This window comes from Platalea leucorodia (assembly GCF_965183815.1).
Source record: "Platalea leucorodia genome assembly, chromosome: 1".
NCBI classification, from domain to species: domain Eukaryota; kingdom Metazoa; phylum Chordata; class Aves; order Pelecaniformes; family Threskiornithidae; genus Platalea; species Platalea leucorodia.
Window position 1 is genome coordinate 31,858,457 of NC_138823.1, and position 18,261 is coordinate 31,876,717.

Consider the following 18,261-nt stretch of genomic DNA (forward strand, 5'->3'; position numbering starts at 1 on the left):
CCAAAGAGAAGCAGCAAAGATGTGTATTCATAGGGAAAGCATTCAGTTCCTATGCCACATATTACTGTTTCAGCACAGACAGCTGAAGTTCTCTGAAGTTTTGCTCATTTCCACGTTAGACTATACATTGTCCAAGAGAAGCAGAATCAAATTCACAATGAGAGGTGTCAGTTTTTCCGTGGAAATTAGCTGCACGGAAAGCACGTAGCCACAGTTAGGAGCAACCACCACCTTGGCAGCTTGGGCCTGCCAGAGTGAATGTTTTCCCAAGGTAGTCAAACCCTTGCGTCCCGTAGGAGGGGAGGGTATTACAGTCCTTCATTACCAAGTGCAAAGAAAAGGACCAGGGCGAAAGAGTGCACAGAGACCTTCATTCTACTCCTTTGGGCGAGTATGCGTCGTGCAGTGATGCTTCGTCTGACGTGAGAGTTGGGAAGCTGTGGCCAGCAGTGTTTGATGTTTCTCTTCACGTAGCCAGAGCGTTACCCACTGCATGCAAGCCAAGCCATATTTTGTCTTTCGAAGTCCTAATACCTGCTGCTTGGGCAGGGCAGAGCACCACCACCTCCTCGTCTGCAACATATCGCTGATCAAGTTGCACAGGCGGTGTAACTTTTTCCCTAGACCTTTACTCATTAAACTGCCCATACGTTTAACTTGGAAGGAGCCCAATCTGATAGCGCTATACTTTGTTTTACTGTGTAAAAGGGAGGATCTCGCTTTCCTTCTAGCGTACAGACATATCGTGTATATATAGTACCTTCTCTAATTGGTAGGCTTCTTCTAGACAAGATTACCTCTTAAGAAAGCCTTAAAAAACTGCCAGGAAAATTGGGCACCACAGCCCAAATTTTACTCTTCAGCCTATCCCCAGCTGTGAAAAAAATTAAAGCAGTCCATGAATAATAGTTACTCACCCCCAAGGCATGGATGAGAAAAATTGCATAGGTAGCACAGCTTTGTTTCTGTTTCCTTGTTATACAAGTGTGGTTTTCCCTTCCCAGCCATGTCATCACCGGGCAGACATGATGAAACACGTGCTATGGTTGCATAGCTGGCCTAGGTAAGCTTTACTCCTGTTCAGGAGCTCTTCGCTTGGGCAATACTAGACCAGGGATTATGAAGCAACACATGAACCTACAAGTTTTCATTTTTATGTCAATATGCATAAGATCTTCTAGCATATTGGCATGTCATTACCTCTGAGCTAAAAGAGCTGGCCATAGCCTCTGTTTTGTCAATGGGCTTTCCGTGATACATCTCAGTTTTCAAGTCAAAACAAAGCCATCTTACTCTCCAGCACGGCTGAGTCTAAGGAGCACGGATCCAAGGAGCCCTTGCTCTGGATCTGCTCACTGCTGCATCTGCTCCGGGTGGCCGGCTGCTGGGGACGGGCAGGCTCACGTGTGCCCGCGTTCAGTGCCGAGCCTGCCGGAGCCCCGATCCTTGCTGATGCCACAGAGCATTACTATAATGCAATTAACACGCCGGCAGCCTCAGCGTATGTCCTGTACGCTGTCAGCAGCATGTTCAAAGCAAGTTTAAAGGGAAATGCTTACATCGAGGGCAAAGTTTACTGCGGCAATGGTGTGACAGCTCACCAGTTGGACCCTGCCTAAATGACAGGAGAGAAAGCTCCAGAACCTACAGTGACCAGAAAGAGCACTCCAGGCTTCATTTAACTCGTGCCAGACAAAAATGACCTGATGTCAGTTCCAGCCCAGCTCACAGTGACTGCAGATACACGAGCATGTGTCTAACTTTGGAAGCTTTGAAAAACCCTCTTTATTTAGCAGCAGTATCTACCCTGAATAGCAAACATCCACACATATTAGCATAAAAATATTTTTATTTATCTTCAGAATTTGATAATCAGCATAGTCATTACAAGGTTAAAAAAGAGATGAGGATGACTACAAATTGTCCATAGCTGTAGCTTTAGCACAGAAAAGGCCTTTGATCGGCATAAAACAAAAGCATATTAGCAGGGGATACCTGCTCACAGAGGAGACTTTCAGAAAGATAATACTCTGGCGTGGCTTTTTAGAAACCTCAGATGTACAAAAAATTATCCCAAAGCTCTATAAATAAAGCCAAATAAAACCCTCGACTTTGTCCTTTCTAGGTGGTCTGGAACAATAAGGACATAAGGGCAAGGACAAGGAATGGCAAAATGATTTGGAATAAATAATGACAAAAGAAATATTTCTACCAATGATGAGTAATTAGCCTATGAAATTTAGAATCACAAATTACAGATGCGTCCACTGGGTTTTGGAAGGGGTGTATAAAGATTTAGCATTATTTTTTTGATTGCATATTATAAGCAGAGTTTCATTACTAATGATATTAATCGACCACTGTGAAGGTAACCTCAGGAAAAAGGTTTAATTTATAGTTATAACGCCTACACTACTTTTCGTCCTCAGGATGTCACCAAAGAGAGCATCACAGCTATAGAAATCTGGAGGGCAGAGCCTGACACTGGTCCTCTACAGAGGAAAGGTCTTCTCAGCATGATGTGATGAGGAAACGTCCTCAAGCTGCGCCAGGGGAGGTTTAGGTTGGATATTAGGAAAAACTTCTTCACCGAAAGGGTGGTCAGGCACTGGAACAGGCTGCCCAGGGAAGTGGTTGAGTCTCCATCCCTGGAGGTATTTAAAAGACGGGTAGACGTGGTGCTCGAGGACATGGTTTAGTGGTGGACTTGGCAGTGCTAGGTTAACGGTTGGACTCGATGATCTTAAGGGTCTTTTCCAACCTTAACGATTCTATGATTCTATGACACCAACACCTTTCCCAGCAGCATTGGAGTGAGAGGGACCGCAACTGCTGCTCTTCGTGTTGCGCAAAGCCCTCTCATAAGGAGTTAGGCATATGTGTAGCCCGTCTGCCAGATCAGGGCTCACAAAGGACTTCATCCTGGAGCGACAGGGGCGTAGGTGTGAAATAGATCCTCGGGGCCCTATTGGTGAAGGATAGCTTTTGCCAAAAATCACAAGTCTCCTCACACCTGCACGCATCAGGAAGAGGCAGAGTCTCCGGGGTGTCACTCAAGCATTAGCTTCCAGTTCTGACTCGCCTTTCAGAAGAGACCTCCTCTTTCACGGACTGTAGAAGAACCTAGGGAAAACCATTTGGAAGCTAATGCTAGTTTTTACTATTATTCCATTCCCATTGCCAACACACTAAGTTTGCCAAGCATGTTGACTACATGGCTTGTGTTCAAAGGATCTTCTAAGAAAGTTCTTGCCTCTGGCATCTCAGGCAACCACGCAGGACCGACAGGTATTCTCCAGTTTGCTCTTCTAGACTTGAAAAGCCTCATGGTGTTTGGGTTTACATCCTTGATTCCTTCTCAAGATGTGACCTTACATATCTAACATCTAGGACAGAGAAAATCCATAAGGAGGTAAGAAATTACATTGCAGTTCCCTGATTTTTCCTATGCTTCTGCCACAAGATAGTTTCTGGTACTGATTCTGGCACTTTTTCTTTTATGTGCAGCTTGACTTGATACTGACCTAGCTATGTGAAGGAAAGGAAGAATTAATCATCCGATTCTTAAATTTGCCATTTCCAGTAAATACTTTGAAATTCATTGGAGAAGTGGATTTTGAAGACAAGTTCTGTAAAGCCTCACCTAGAAAAAGAGACTTTAAAAACTCCATGAAAATAATTATTGTTTCTTTTATTCGTGCAAGTGATTTGAACCACTCAGATTCACCAGTAATGAAAAGCCAATTCAGTGAAACTGTGCAAGAATTGTGTTTGAGGTGACAAGTTTGCTGGCTTTGCATGCTGACCATGCTATTTTTACAGTAAGGCTGGTCTTTGACTCCTTGCTAAAAAAGGTTGGAGAAGTCAAAAGAAACAGAGAAGTAGTGCCTGAGAAGGAAGGAACCTGCTGCTTTGCCTCCTGCCCGTCCCCTGAACTTCCTGCAGGGATTGCCAGTCTGAGTTGTGAAAACCTGCACATGAAGGACTCCTCTTCCCCACGTTTTGCTCCTATTGACTGAGCATTCCCTTCACAAACAGATCTGCTGGTGCACTTTTCCAGCTGCTTTGTCTTAAAAGAAATGTTCTTTTCTTATGTAAGCAAGTCAAACTTGCTTCATCCAGTGAAGCACAATGCAGAGATCTCCTTTAATATGCTATTAACCTCTGCTGACAACACTGCCAGTAAGTAGGAGACTGCTTTAAGTGAAGCAGGGTCTCTACGCTCGCCTTAACCCTGCTTTCGAGCACCACTTTGAAACTTAACGAGACACAATCAAAACAGGTCAGCAACTCCTTTGCCCTCACACCTCTAACATCTATCCCTGGGCACGGCCTTAGTTTTGTGAAATCTTGAGAAGGCCAGCTCAATGTAAAGACAATTTGTTGTTAAGTTAAAGATGATCAGAAGCAAAGTAGCACCTCTAACCGTTCGTGCTGCTCTGCCCCGATGTTTCTCAGCATACAGAGCAAGGTTGAGCAGGAAGAAGAGAACAAGTAGTCGTCTACCAGGAGCAAAGCACCTTGGCTGCTTGAAGCTACTCTTGGCAGATGATAAAAAAGACTCAGAAAAGTGTCTTGGGCCTTCCAGGGGAAAAGGTGAGACTGGATGAGATCAAAGTACCAGGAAGGAAAAAGGCTATTACACTAGGAGAAGGGAGGGGAGGGAAGTGCAGCTGGGAGAGGGACTGCTGATGTGTGTCCTGTCAGTCTGAAGGTGGCTCCAAACCACTCAGGGGAGACGCAGGGCCCGGCATCCAGGGAAACTGGTTGCACATTTAGTTGATGAGGTGGGCAGTAAGCCAGCAATTCTTAAACTGCAAGGGGTGTGTACACCTGCACAGGGAGAGCACGCACACAGAAGATAAATTTGGGAGCAAAAGTCTTGAGAAGTGTTAAATACAGTCCAAGGATATTTACTTTTTTTTTTTTTTTTGGCTTCCTTACACCATATAAACTCCTTGGTCATTCAAAATTCATATATAGAAGAGGTGAAGAACTAGGCAAAGCTAACCAAAACTAATGCATTCTTCCGCATCCAACAGGGCAATTTTCTTACTTGTGGGCAATTTTCTGAAATTAGTAGATAACACCTTTTGCATGTTCACAAACAGCAAAAATGTATTAGATTGCAACATTTTCAAAATAATTGAGATTTAAAGCATCTTGCACTCCTCAAGTGGGGTTTGCACAGCAATACTGTATTTCACTCAGCTTTTTCTACAACGTGTAGCATGAAATTGCCCTAATTGAGAGCCCCGCAAACAACAAAGAACAGAATTTGCACTGGCATGCATGAACTACCTCTGATAGCATGTTTCTACTTGTCTCTACCTTGCAAGAAAGGCATCGGGACATTGTAATTTTGTACTTATTCGGGCCAGCTAATAGTTAAAATTTGCTGTGAAAATGTTCGCTAACACTGCTGCTCCTGGTTGAAATCTTTAATAAAGATACCATTATCTTTTTCTAAAAGCAATGCTGCAGATATTTAAAAAGGGAGTACCCTGAGCAGCTAATATTATCTGAATGGCACATTCATCTGTTTCAGGACTATTTTCCCTATGCATTGACAAGAACTTCTAAATAAACAGGTATTTGTACGATAAAGAGGTCTAAGATGATTCTAATCATTGTTTTAAATCTGCAGGTATTAAAGATCTGGACATTTTAGTGTCATCACCTGCTATCAGGCACCCTACATGGACGTGGTGTTTGTATTTAGTTAATCTTAGTGTTTTTAAGGCCTGTTCCAGTTCCTTTTATATTTAGGCAGGCACCCACATTTTAGGTGGGGTATAGTAAGCAAGATTAGTGGGCTAGAGAATAATAACATGCAAAGTCAATGCTCACTCAGCCCTGCTTTGTTCTGCATGACTGACCTTAATACCCTCTCCATCCACAGCCCTAGACTCTGCATGTCAGGAAGACGTGAGAGCAGCAGGTCGCTCGGCTTTGTTTCAGTCAATCAGCAGCAGAAATTGATACCGTATGAACAGCTTGCAGCAAAGTTATCTAAATGCTTAGAGAAGAAATTCATTAAAGATTATCTTCGACATACTTGAAAAATAAATTAGTACCTTTATCTACATGGCACAGGGAGAGCAATTTTCTATGTATTAGCATAATAATCACCAGAGGAGTACCTCCTTGCCCATATTGCTTGTTTCTATCACTTCGATATCTTGTAGTCTTGAGAATGCAAGTTTTTAGCTTTATTGTTCTGTCCTGTATGTTTTCCTTTATACCTTACATATTCAAATCCTAGTCATTCATTACTTCTTTTTCATGCACAAAACGTATTGGAGTTTTACCACTGCAAATTGCAGCTACCGGCACACACAGCAAAAGCAGCATCAGCTAACATCTCACCCACTGAATTGTCAGTCGTCTCTCAACAGCTACATTACAGGCCTTTGGCCTAACCTAAGTAAAAAGGCTGGGCATCTCTGGGTTCAAATGAAAGCACCTAGTAAGAGTATGTCTTCACAGAGCAGGATGCCTATCCATGCGAGTAAAGAAAAAAAAAAACACCTTACTTCAACAGTGAAGAGGATTTATTTTGTGTCTAAAAAGCCTGAAATAGGATCTTCATTTTTCTCCCTTTTCTCTTCATAAATATAAACCCCAATCTTGGGCCAATATAAACACTATAGAAACTTAATATTACTTAACCCCTATTTTACTCTTTAAGTGCTTACAGATTGCTAATTGTTTAAGATGGATGTAAGTGCTTCACATTTAAACACGTTTTACACACTGATGTTGTACAAACTGTCAAAGAAAAAACTAGAACAAAAAAATCACAAAAATCACTGCTATATTACAGTAAGAGGGCTTTTGAGTGTATATATACATGAAAGTCAAAGAAAGCGTACCCCCACTGATGAGCAAAACTGGCAAACTGGTAACAACGGTCAAGGAGAAGGCTGAGGTACTCAACAACTTCTTTGCCTCAGTCTTCACTGGCAACCTCTCTTCCCACACCTCTCGAGCGGATGGACCACAAGGCAGGGACTGGGGGAGCAAAGTCCCTCCCACTGTAAGAGAAGATCCTGTTCGTGACCACCTGAGGAACCTGAACATAAGTCTGCGGGACCTGACGAGATGCATCCCAGAGCCCTGAGGGAACTGGCTGAGGTAATTGCCAAGCCACTCTCCATGATATCTGAAAAGCCATGGCAGTCAGGTGGAGTCCCTGGGGACTGGGAAATGGGAACCATTGCACCCATTTTTAAAAAGGGCAGAAAGGAGGACCCTGGGAACTACCGACCTGTCAGCCTCACCTCTGTGCCTGGGAAGGTCATGGAACAGAGCCTCCTAGCAACTATGCTGAGGCACATGGAGGACAGGGAGGTGATTTGAGACAGCCAGCACAGCTTCACCAAGGGCAAGTCCTGCCTGACCAACCTAGTGGCCTTCTACAATAGTGACTACATCAGTGGACAAGGCAAGAGCTACGGATGTCATCTACCTGGACTTCTGTTAGGCCTTTGACACAGTCCCCTACAACATTCTTCTCTCTAAATAGGAGAGAGATGGATTTGATGGGTGGACTGTGCAGTGGATAAGGAATTGGTTGGATGGTCGCATCCAGAAGGTAGTGGTCAACAGCTCTATGTCCAGATGGAGACTGGTGACAAGTGGTGTCCCTCAGGGGTCCGTACTGGGACCAGTGCTGTTCAATATCTTCATCAATGACATAGACAGCGGGATCGAGTGCACCCTCAGCAAGTTTGCAGATGACACCAAGCTGAGGGGTGCAGCTGACACGCCTGAGGGACGGGACTTGGACAAGCTTGAGAAGTGGGCCCATGTGAACCTCATGAGGATCAACAAGGCCAAGTGCAAGGTCCTGCACCTGGGTTGGGGCAATCCCTGGTATCGATACAGACTGGTGGATGAAGGGATTGAGAACAGCCCTGAGGAGAAGGGCTTGAGGGTACTGGTGGATGAAAAGCTGGACATGAGCCAGCAATGTGCTCTCGCAGCCCAGAAAGCCAACCATATCCTGGGCTGCATGAAAAGAAGCGTGGCCAGCAGGTCGAGGGAGGTGATTCTGCCCCCCTACTCCACTCTGGTGAGACCCCACCTGGAGTGCTGCGTCCAGCTCTGGGGTCCTCAGCACAGGAAGGACACGGACCTGTTGGAGGGGGTCCAGAGGAGGGCCACAAAAATGATCAGAGAGCTGGAACACCTCTCCTATGAAGAAAGGCTGAGAGAGCTGGGTTTGTTCAGCCTGGAGAAGAGAAGGCTGCAGGGAGACCTTATAGCAGCCTTCCAGTACTTAAAGGGGGCTTATAAGAAAGATGGGGACAAACTTTCTAGCAGGATCTGTTGCGATAGGACAAGGGGTAATGGTTTTAAACTAAAAGAGGGTAGATTCAGACTAGATATAAGGAAGAAATTTTTTACGATGAGGGTGGTGAAACACTGGACCGGGTTGCCAGGAGAGGTGGTAGATGCCCCATCCCTGGAAACACTCAAGGTCAGGTTGGACGGGGCTCTGAGCAACCTGATCTAGTTGTAGATGTCCCTGCCAATTGCAGGGGGGTTGGACTAGACGACCTTTAAAGGTCCCTTCCAACCAACGCAAACTACTCTATGATTCTACGATTAACTAGGGAATGAATAATTCTGCAGTGTTTTTCCACTTGAACAATTCTCACTTTCCCTGTAAATCTTCTTCAGGTAAAGTCATGCTATACGATGTTCTTCTAACCTGGGGAAAAAAAAAAAAAACAAAACAAAACTGTCCTTTGAACAGCCTTATTTCTATTTGGTCCCCTTTCTAGGATACTCTTCTAGCTTGACAGGATTTTAAATCCTCTCAAACCGTTTTGTAACTCCTCCACTGGAAGGGAGATCAGCACTCCGAAACCACTCGGAAGAGTTCGTGGCCTAATAGAAAAAAGAATAACAGACTGCAGAGAAGGCATTCATCCCAGACTAAGTCATTCACATCTATTGTTCCCATGTCTCAATTTCATTGACCCATCTGCCCCAATCATCTTCTCTCTCTCTCTTTTATTTGTTGCAAACACACGAAGGAGGCCACCATAAAATATCATCAAACGTCTTTAGCACAGCTCTGATTCTCCAACATAAGGTATCACCTTGACTTCAGCATCCTGGTGAAGAAGTTGCAAAGAACTAGCTTGACAGTGCTATTTAAAACAATGTTGCTTTCAGAAAGGACAGCGTCCATTTACAAATCTCGGCAAAGGAAGGTAAAACTAGTTTCAGATTTGTGCCCTAAATCTGCTGCCAAATTAACTTTGGAAATATATGTACTACAATTTTATAGAAGTCGGTCATCTGATTAAGAACAGGTAGAACTAATGCCCTGCAATTTTCAAAACTTTAATTACATTTTCATTATGAATTGAACTAGAACAAAACTGATGCACATGAAATACATGTGCAGTTGACACCTTCACCTGCACAGCCTGAGGAGAGATCAACCCCTGCAAACTCACAGAGCTTTGCAATACAGCTGAGACACCTAAGCACGCACTTTAATAAATAATAGGGTTGGGCATAGGGCTATAAACACCAAATAAAGCTCTCCCTTTGATCTTTATAAAATATTTAATGAAATCTCCCAAAACTGAGTGAAAAAATATTACAAAACTGAACTTCAAAGATAGACCTTTTCTCCAATTATCAAAAAAAACCCTAACTTACCTTTCCCTTTGAGCTAAACTTAGCTACTTTTATGCAGGATGAGTAGCTCTACTGTGTGTTCACAGTCCCATTACCTTGTTACTTTAATTGCTGAGCTAAATTTATATTTAGCAAATTTCACACTTTCTTGAAAAAGAGAGGAAGTAAATGGCAGGGACTTAGCAACAGATGTGTTACAAACATAGTGTTACAAAATCTGCTCTGTATTTGCAGCTTGCTGTCCCTCAGCTAAGTCAATGATGAATACTTTAAAAGTTTTCTTCAAATTTTTGTATTTAACGATTTTCAGAAATCATAACCACTCTAATAATATTTTCCATTCCACTGTATAGAAATTTTGTAGGAAATAATGTCTAAAGAGATTTGTCTTCACTGTAATATTAATTTAATAGCGAATGTGCATTATTTACATTTATATGCAAATACATGTGATATTAGTCCGACATGCAGACGACTGAGAGGCAGCTGCATGGAAAGACACATTCATGCATCTTAAGCCACTCTGACCCACTAGTGTTAGAAGATTTGTTGATCCACTATGTTTTCCTTCAGGTGAAGAGAGGGAACATTTAACTGTTTTGTTCTGCTGCATGTTAAACTGGTCAGTGTTTTGGCCATCTCTCTCTTTCAGATTTTGTTGCATAGGAGAAAAGCCTTCTGTGCAGCCTGCTGTTTTTAACACATGTAAATGCAAACACAGTTGTTTTTCTGTTCTTCAAGGACTCTTCTGCTTGCTTTTCTGTTCTTCCTTAAGCTCTTTTGCATTACATCTGGACCCCAATGCTGTTAACATTTCTATTGTTGTCAAGTTGGCTCCCTTCATTATCAATCGCTCTCCATCAGCTGTAAGGGGAAAAAAAATTAAGAAGTCACAAAGTCTAAGTCACAGTTACTTTAGTGTGCAGTTCTGTTTTGTATATATAAATCCAAATACCCTGTTCATCTTGTCTGACTAGAAAGTATTCCACTTACCAAGAAATCTGATTATGCACCACCACCAAACAAATGTATTACACTGCACACAATACATGTAATTTTCACTTTTGTATTGCATTATTGAAAAATCTGAAACATTTGTCTAGATATACCTATAGTAAGAGCACATATTTGATGAGAATGGCTCATACTATGCCCTCAAAACAGAAGGCACAGAAGGCACTGGAAGGCGTAATTTCCACACATGGCTCAGCATTTTAGCAGCATGTTGTCTATGGTCCGTTTAACTTACTTCTTTAGCCAAAACAACAAATTGGTTTACACAATCTGGTGATTATAATGTAAAAAAGTAGAGAGCACTAGGATTTCTAAAATTCTGACAGAAATTATTTTAAAACAGGGAGGAGGCAGTAGAAGTTAAGTATTGTACCTAAGTTAATTATTTATTTTTGCAAGATTTGCAAATACAAAAGCCATACTCAAACACATATAATGCAATACCATGCATGTCATCCAAGTTCCAGTCCCATGTTTGCCAACTACAAGGGCTGCAAACTCTTCTCTTGGAAAGTAATCAGCTCTTAGAAAACGAAGAGTTCAGAGCTGTAGCTCTTGGCATTAGTGAAATAAATTGTTTTGGTTTTACACTGTGAAAAACATTAAGCTTTACTGCTTAAGTCTTAATACATCACAGTTAGAGACAAGGATAGGAAAGGCAGAGGCAGGGGGGAAGGGAGAAAAAAGCAATGTCGACAGTGAAATAACTAGACTTTCCTAAGCAAAATGAAGTACATTCAACACTCTTGACATTTCTACCGATTCAGTAAATATATTCCTATACTTGATAGAAAGTTTAAAGAAAAGGAGGTAGCGAGAATCAATAATAATGAAAACTTTATTGGGCTACATGACATATTGGTCCATTACAGCACAGCAGGAAAGAAGATGCAGCCAGAGAAAAGGACAAAAGCAGATTAGAGCCATCTGTTCACGGCCTAGAATCTGGGCCGCTTCCAGAACTGATGAAATTTCCACCATCAGTTCCCCGCCTGCTCACTATACCCTCAAAGGAAACCAAGAAATTTGTTGTACATCAGTTGACCTCATTCTGCAAGTCCATCTGCACATGTATGGTCTTACCCATATGAGCAGTTCCTTCAAACTGCATACTAAGTTACTCAGTTGCATAAGCAACTAAAGGCATTCAACTTTTCTGTTCTCAAGACTGAGATACCTCCACCACAGCTAACATTAAAAAAATTACAGAGAGTGAACATTCTTACATCCAACCAGAGCTACACTACTTCCCTGGAGTGGTACCTGACTGCAAGGTCACACAAATATGTCACTACAAAAGTAGACTCAACCCTAAAGTTAAGTCAGTTCTTTGATCTAAGATCCACTAGATCTAACTGTAGTACTAAGACATACATACATATTTATCTAGACATCAGGCTGTTAGTGACTCCTTCTTCCTTTTTTCCTCCGAGCTGCACAACACCTAGCTATGGACTAGAACCAGAAAAAAGTAACAACAGTAAAAAAAAAAAATCACAGAGAAGGCAGTAACATCATAACAACACAAATGCAGAAGGTCTTTTTTTTGTCGAGATTAAAAATGAACTCCTTACCAAACATAACATCTACAAGTGGTTCAGACCCATCATGTCTCACATCAGCAGTCACTTCACAGTTTCTATTAGTGGCCTGGATTTTTTTATGGTTTATACATCCAAGAAATTTTCTGAAAATATATTTGGAAAGATAGTAAGTATGTTGTAGATCGAAATTTTAGTAAGTATACTTCTAAAACCAATTTGAATATCTTGATATTGCTGGGCAACAAAAGTACAAACAAAATAGGATTTGTATTTAATAATTGCAGACAGGTACTTCTTATGAGATAATCACTCTTAAAAATCCAAATGGATAGTACTTATATGCTACATGTAAAAAGCATACCAAAGAATTTTGCAACAGTTCAGTGTATGCACTTTCTGCATTTCTCTCAGCTGGGTTAGTTAACATAATAAAAAAAAAATCAGCAAAGTAATTTTCATTTTTCTTTATACACCAGTTGCTTGCCAATGTTTTATTGTTTGGGCTTGAGACAGCATTTATTTATTTAACATCATCGGTCCCCTGCAGATTTCTGAAATGCATCACGGCTACTTGACATTCTGGCAGCTTAAAAGACATTCTAAGTTAAGTCGTGTAACTAAGTTCATTTCAAAAGTAGATGCGTCTGTAAAGCTATTGCAAAATGACATTTTACCGTTGTTTGGTGCAGAACTTTTACATCACTCAAGAAGCATAATTACTTAGATTTCTCTAACAGTTAATTACCAAGATAGAGCAGCAGCTGTTGCCCCCCTCTCTCCCATTACCAGCATTTGAACTAGTGACTACAGACCCTCACCTACAGGCTCAGCAATGGAGAAGGGCATCTCCCTGGGTGGTTGGGTAAAGCTAAATGCACACGCCTACATGCAAGGGTCTACGTGTAGGCACAGACATCCTCCAAAAATCAGCAGAGAATGAACGCTGTGTGCATCCTGGTAACACCATAAACAGAGCCCTTGCGACAAACACAGCATTTTCTCATTCTGAAACATTAAGGTTCTGCCTAGGCTAAGCTATGAAGCCCTGATAAATGCAAGCCTTCAAAGACGGAGATCATGAACGCTACAGTACAGCGGATGCAGAAGTTTGGGAAAACAAGGTTCTTCGCCAGAGAGGGTACACCAGATGCTGCCATTTCCCTCATGATTTGCTCCCAGGACGTCTTACTTTTGCTGGCTACAGTGACAGGGAGTCAGGGGGCCCTGCAGCGACAGCCGCTTTAACGGCTCCGTGTTGCATCTGCCACTGCCGCGACCCGGGCGGCGGCCGCTCCCCCGCTCCTCAGGGACCCTCCGCGCTTCCACGGGCGGAGGGGAGCAGGCCTGTGCCCCGCCGCAGAGCCCCGGCACAGCGAGGGGCACAGGCCGCACTGCGGGCACACAGACCCCCAGCCTCTACCCGAATAAATAAAATTAAAGGCAAAAAGTCCAGCCCTCGCACCTGCCGTGAAACGCACAGAACCCACGCCCCGGGCGCAGGAAGGGCGTTGGGTGGCTTACAGGTAGGCGAGCCCGGCCAAGGCCTCCCCGCCGGGCGCAGGCCCGACAGCCAGAGCATGCCCAGGCCGCCGCGGGGCCGGGGCCGGGGCCGGGGCCGGGGCCGGCGCTTCCCCCGCAGCCCCCTCACCTCGTGCTCTCCACGTTGGACTCGAAGGGGCAGAAGCGGACCACGATACTCTTCACCGGCCGCAGCACCACCCGGATCCGGGACGCCATCTTCTTTCCGCCCTCTACTACAGCTCCCAGCAGCCCCCTCGCAGAGGCGGGAAATGGAGGCGGGCGTGCCGTCCGCCCCGCCGGCCCCTGGGAAATGTAGTCCGCGGCGGCCTCCCGGCGCCTCCCCTGGCTCTGTAGCACAGTAGATACAGTTAGAAAAAAAAAAAGTCACACTTTTGACACAAAATTGACACAAAAGACCGCCTCTGGGCTCTGCAGCAGAAGTAGCAGGCCCTTGTGCCGTTAAGACTTGCATGCAGGAGGCAGAGGGCGTGGGGTAACGCTTGTGGGAAGCTATAGTATGTAGTATCCATAAACTTACGGAGCAAGGTTGGGCTTGTTTTCTTTATGTCAAATCTACCCCTATGACGTCACAGCTTTTGATGTCTTCCAGAAGTAGTTTATTTAATACAAGTGGATAGACAAGGATATTAATGAGGATCAGTAAGGAGTAGCCGATATGGCTAAGGATAAATTAGAGGCAATATTTTGCAATAGATCAGGCTGAAGAGAGACTTGTGAGGGGCGATGCTCCTGGGAGTGAATCCGTTTGGTTTTTTTTCTGGCGGGTTAGTTGCACACCTGGCCTTGAAACAAAGGGGTTTGGATGTCGGTGTGGTTGGTGTCAGCTGTGCATTTTCCACCAGATGGCAGAAACCTCCCTGATAAATTGCTGCAGCGGTCTCATGGCTTCCTTCTGCTCAACAGCACCGAGGTCTTCAGAGGCGTTAGGGATGGGATGGAATCAACCCAGTAGCAAAGGCATTTAAACACCCGTTGTGAATGGCTGTGGAATAGTCAATATGGACCCATTCCGACCTACAGGAACTGTAGTAAATACCTAGCATCCCTTGTTATGGGTAACCCATTTTTAGGAGCTTATCTTTTTTTTTTTTGGAAGCCCTCTTTTTTTAAAAAATCACCTAGTCATTGAGAAAAATCATCTTCTTCACTGAGATTTAGCCAAGAGAAATTAAGTAGCAAAACTAAACACAGCAGAGTCAATACAGTTTTAATATTTAATGTTTTTATTCTTTTTTATATCATAATCTTTCCATTATAGGAAAAAATACACTTCTCTGAGATATCTTTTGAAAGACTCCACTGTAACCAGTAAATGGCTGATTTAAATAGGAATTTTTGCTATTTAATAGGATCAGATACAGGACCAGATAGGTAGCGTATTTTACATTTAGAAGGCAAAAGTAACTGACAAAATTTTGGCATCTCTTTCTTCATTATAACACAAAGACCTTGATGTATTCCATTTAAAATCTGTAGCAAAATTTCCATTAGCTTCTATGGCAGCACAGAAGAAATAACATCAGCAAAGGACTGAGGAAGAAAGAATGATCACTGATTTCTCTAAGGGCTCCATTCTCCACACTGTTGGTACGATGGCATTTGCTGACTTAAAAATATGCATGGCAAAACCAGCTTTATATTTGCTGTTATTGCATTTTGATAGTAACTTCATGAAGAATGTTTAGCTTACGTTGCACAATTAAATGAAAAGAAAATTTTGTTTACTCCTTTCCGTGCTCAGATTGGTTAACTTTTTAACATTTATTGTCAGCAGTAAAAGTTGCATCTTTCTCCTTAAGTGATCTGTTTGGAATAATCAAAAACCATCTCTGCTTTTTCAAGTTTTTAATTTTTTGAAGTCCAAGAGATTCACAGTAGCATGAAAGAACAGGTATCTGGTAACTGAAAGGCTCTGTGTTCTTTTCCTCCTGTCAAAAAATAGACTGTATCTGTGAAATGAAACCAAGGGACCATGAGTAGGAATATCCCATCCTTGGATGCTACCCTACTTGTTGATGACCAAGTCTTTCTCAACACTTACTCTAGATGCAATAGTTTTAGCTGATGGTAATTCTGGTGAGAGTGATAACTTTTACAGTTACTAAATTAGACAGATAAACAGCAAAGTGACACAGCTATTTAAAAAAACCCAAACATTTCTCCATCTGCCTTTAAACCCAGGTGGTGGTTAACCCCAGTATGTTGGACTACCCTCAATTTATACCAGCGTAACTCCAACTGACTTCTGAAGCACAATATTTAAATGCCACTTCAGGAAAGCTGACAATTTATCCATGAAAGACCTTGAGTCAGTCTCTCCAGCTCCAGCAAGTAATCTGGGAACTCTCAAATGTCTGCATTTGAGACTGTTCTCTGGGGACGTCCTTGGGAAACTGAATGATTCATGGTTCTTATACCTAGTGATAATCATACACATTCCTAAAGCATAGTAACATGAAGAGGCATAAAAGTTATATTATTATAATAGAAACAATTTTAGTATTCCTTTCACCAAGCTGATCTTTTTTATTATAAATGCTGCCTCATCCCAAGTCTACAGACTTTCATGTCATTAGTTTCACTGAAGTGTAGTCACGAGCCCATAGATGATTTATATCTAAGCACCATACATGGCAGGAAAAAATGCAGCCATGTTTTACACTTTAATTATGAAGACAGGCAGAAAAAGACTATCATATTAATTATAGTAAGTCAGTGTTCCTCTTTTCTCATTGATCCTCCCAGCTCTCTTAGATCCAGGGAGGATTATTCTGCTTTTCCCCATTTCTTACTTATCACTTTCATTTTCTGTGATGTTTTCTGACTATAGAAAGGCCCACATTTCTGAGCTTTTGAAATCTAATTTCTCCTTAGTTTGGGCATGTCTGGTTTTAGCACCTTGGCTCTGGCTTTTCATTGCTCTTTAGTTCATTTCTTCCCTTAAAATCTGGTGGTCTTTCAGATTCTTCTTCCGAAACACTGTATGAGAGAGGGGTCTCCATGCTGCATTTCAGGTACAGTATGACACCCTCATGCACTTACTCGGTTCTGGAGTCTTGGATCATTATCTCTGCCTGTCCTCAGCTGATTCCTTCCTCTACATCTTTATCCTTTTTTTCCTGGGTCTTTCTCTGAGTCTTGTCACAAACGTCAATAGGCCCAGAATTTAGCAATCAAAACGTCATGTCTGCACATCTAGTTATAATGCTGTTTAGTCCAGGAATAAAATGTAATGCTGCCTTCAGGGCAGTAGCCAGTACTGAGGGGAAGCAAGCCAACACAAATCCAGCAGCCTGCCTGTTTTGCACTGAGGTGATGCTTCCAGATGGCTACCCAGGAGAGGCTCTTTGAGAAAGACGGTGTGCTGGGCCTGACAGGAGAAACAAATTATTTCTGGAAACAGAAAAACACTCTGACAAGTGCAGTGTCATGGGGCATATCTTCGTAAGAGCAATGGACAGAGACGGTCAAGATCACAAAGGACTTGTAGGAAGTCATTACAAAATACTAGTGCCACATTGAAGGACGTGTTGGGATGAATCCCCTACCATACTGGAGGAGAAATGCTTATTGCACTGAGTCACAAAAATATAAACCAGTCTGTGTTTTCTGTCTGGTTTTGTTTCTTCCTTTGAACTGAATATTCTTACACCATATGTCAGTGACTGAATTTTAAAAATATTTCCCCAAAGAGAAGAGCTCGTAAAGGTCCTTAATCCTCTGAAAATTGTAGAAGTCAAGCATAGTTTTATACCAATAACACTACTAATTTTGCCTATCATTTATAAATCAACTAATAGTTGTATGCTGTTAATGTGGTTTTCAGAAATAAAACTAAACTCAACCAGCAAAGGTACCACTTAAAATGAGCTTGGTTTACAATTCATTCTGAAATAGTAACTCTGCATATCAGTTAAGAAAAGCTTTTATGGGAGTGAATAAACTGATTCTCTAGTTGCTCTTTCCTCCTCTGCAAACATGTTATTTCTATTGCCAGAGGTTAACTACTGCCAGCAGAAATGTTTGCTAAAATAATATGCAGCATTTAACTGTCTGAGAACATACTGTGCCCGTTCCTGACTTTTGTAACTTAATTTCTTGAGGATAATACTGAAGTTTTTCAAGCTACACCTTTGTACAAGGTAGAGCAAAAGCTTTACTTCATCTATTTGTCTTGCCTGTCTAATAAATACTACATTGGATACATGCAACTATCATTTGGATTTTTATGTTGATTTAAAATATGCAGTTGCTCCCAGCAAAGAAAGTTCATTATCATAATAGCACAAGGCACAAAGATGAGCTGAAATGAACAGCAACCATCCAAGGTTAGCACCTGAGTCCTTGAGGTCTGGAATCTGTGCTTGAAGCTCCAGGTAGATTAAATGTGTATATTTTTAAACGTTCTCGCACATGGTGATCCACGGGTGTGTTCCCATTTGACAGACCTAACTCTAACAGAGACATGGTCATAATTTAAGAGGGAACAGAGTTCCAG

The 18,261-nt window shown here is 42.4% G+C and overlaps 1 protein-coding gene across 2 annotated transcripts; it reads right to left on the minus strand.

Moving 5' to 3' along the window:
- Positions 1-1,964: 1,964 nt before the first annotated feature.
- On the minus strand, positions 1,965-13,975 carry MRPL53 (mitochondrial ribosomal protein L53). Of its 2 annotated transcripts, XR_014228962.1 has the most exons (4): positions 13,870-13,975; positions 12,252-12,364; positions 10,095-10,527; positions 1,965-7,037 (listed from the first exon to the last, which is right to left on the minus strand). XR_014228962.1 is itself a non-coding variant. In XM_082319495.1 (3 exons), exons 1-3 carry the CDS (start codon positions 13,956-13,958, stop codon positions 10,400-10,402), a joined length of 330 nt encoding a protein of 109 aa, XP_082175621.1. In that variant the 5' UTR covers positions 13,959-13,975; the 3' UTR covers positions 9,653-10,399. The 2 variants fall into 2 exon arrangements, 1 of the variants encoding a protein (XP_082175621.1); XM_082319495.1 differs by lacking the exon at positions 1,965-7,037 and having other exon boundaries at positions 9,653-10,527.
- Positions 13,976-18,261: the final 4,286 nt, after the last annotated feature.

What these genes read in the sequence shown, in the direction of transcription:
- MRPL53 (XM_082319495.1), bottom strand. Translation starts at nt 13,958, where the DNA reads ATGGCGTCCCGGATCCGGGTGGTGCTGCGGCCGGTGAAGAGTATCGTG. An exon ending in TCCAACGTGGAGAGCACGAG is followed by an intron (nt 12,365 to 13,869) that starts GTGAGGGGGCTG and finishes ATATATTTTCAG; the next exon opens with AAAATTTCTTGGATGTATAA. An exon ending in ACTTGTAGATGTTATGTTTG is followed by an intron (nt 10,528 to 12,251) that starts GTAAGGAGTTCA and finishes TTCCCCTTACAG; the next exon opens with CTGATGGAGAGCGATTGATA.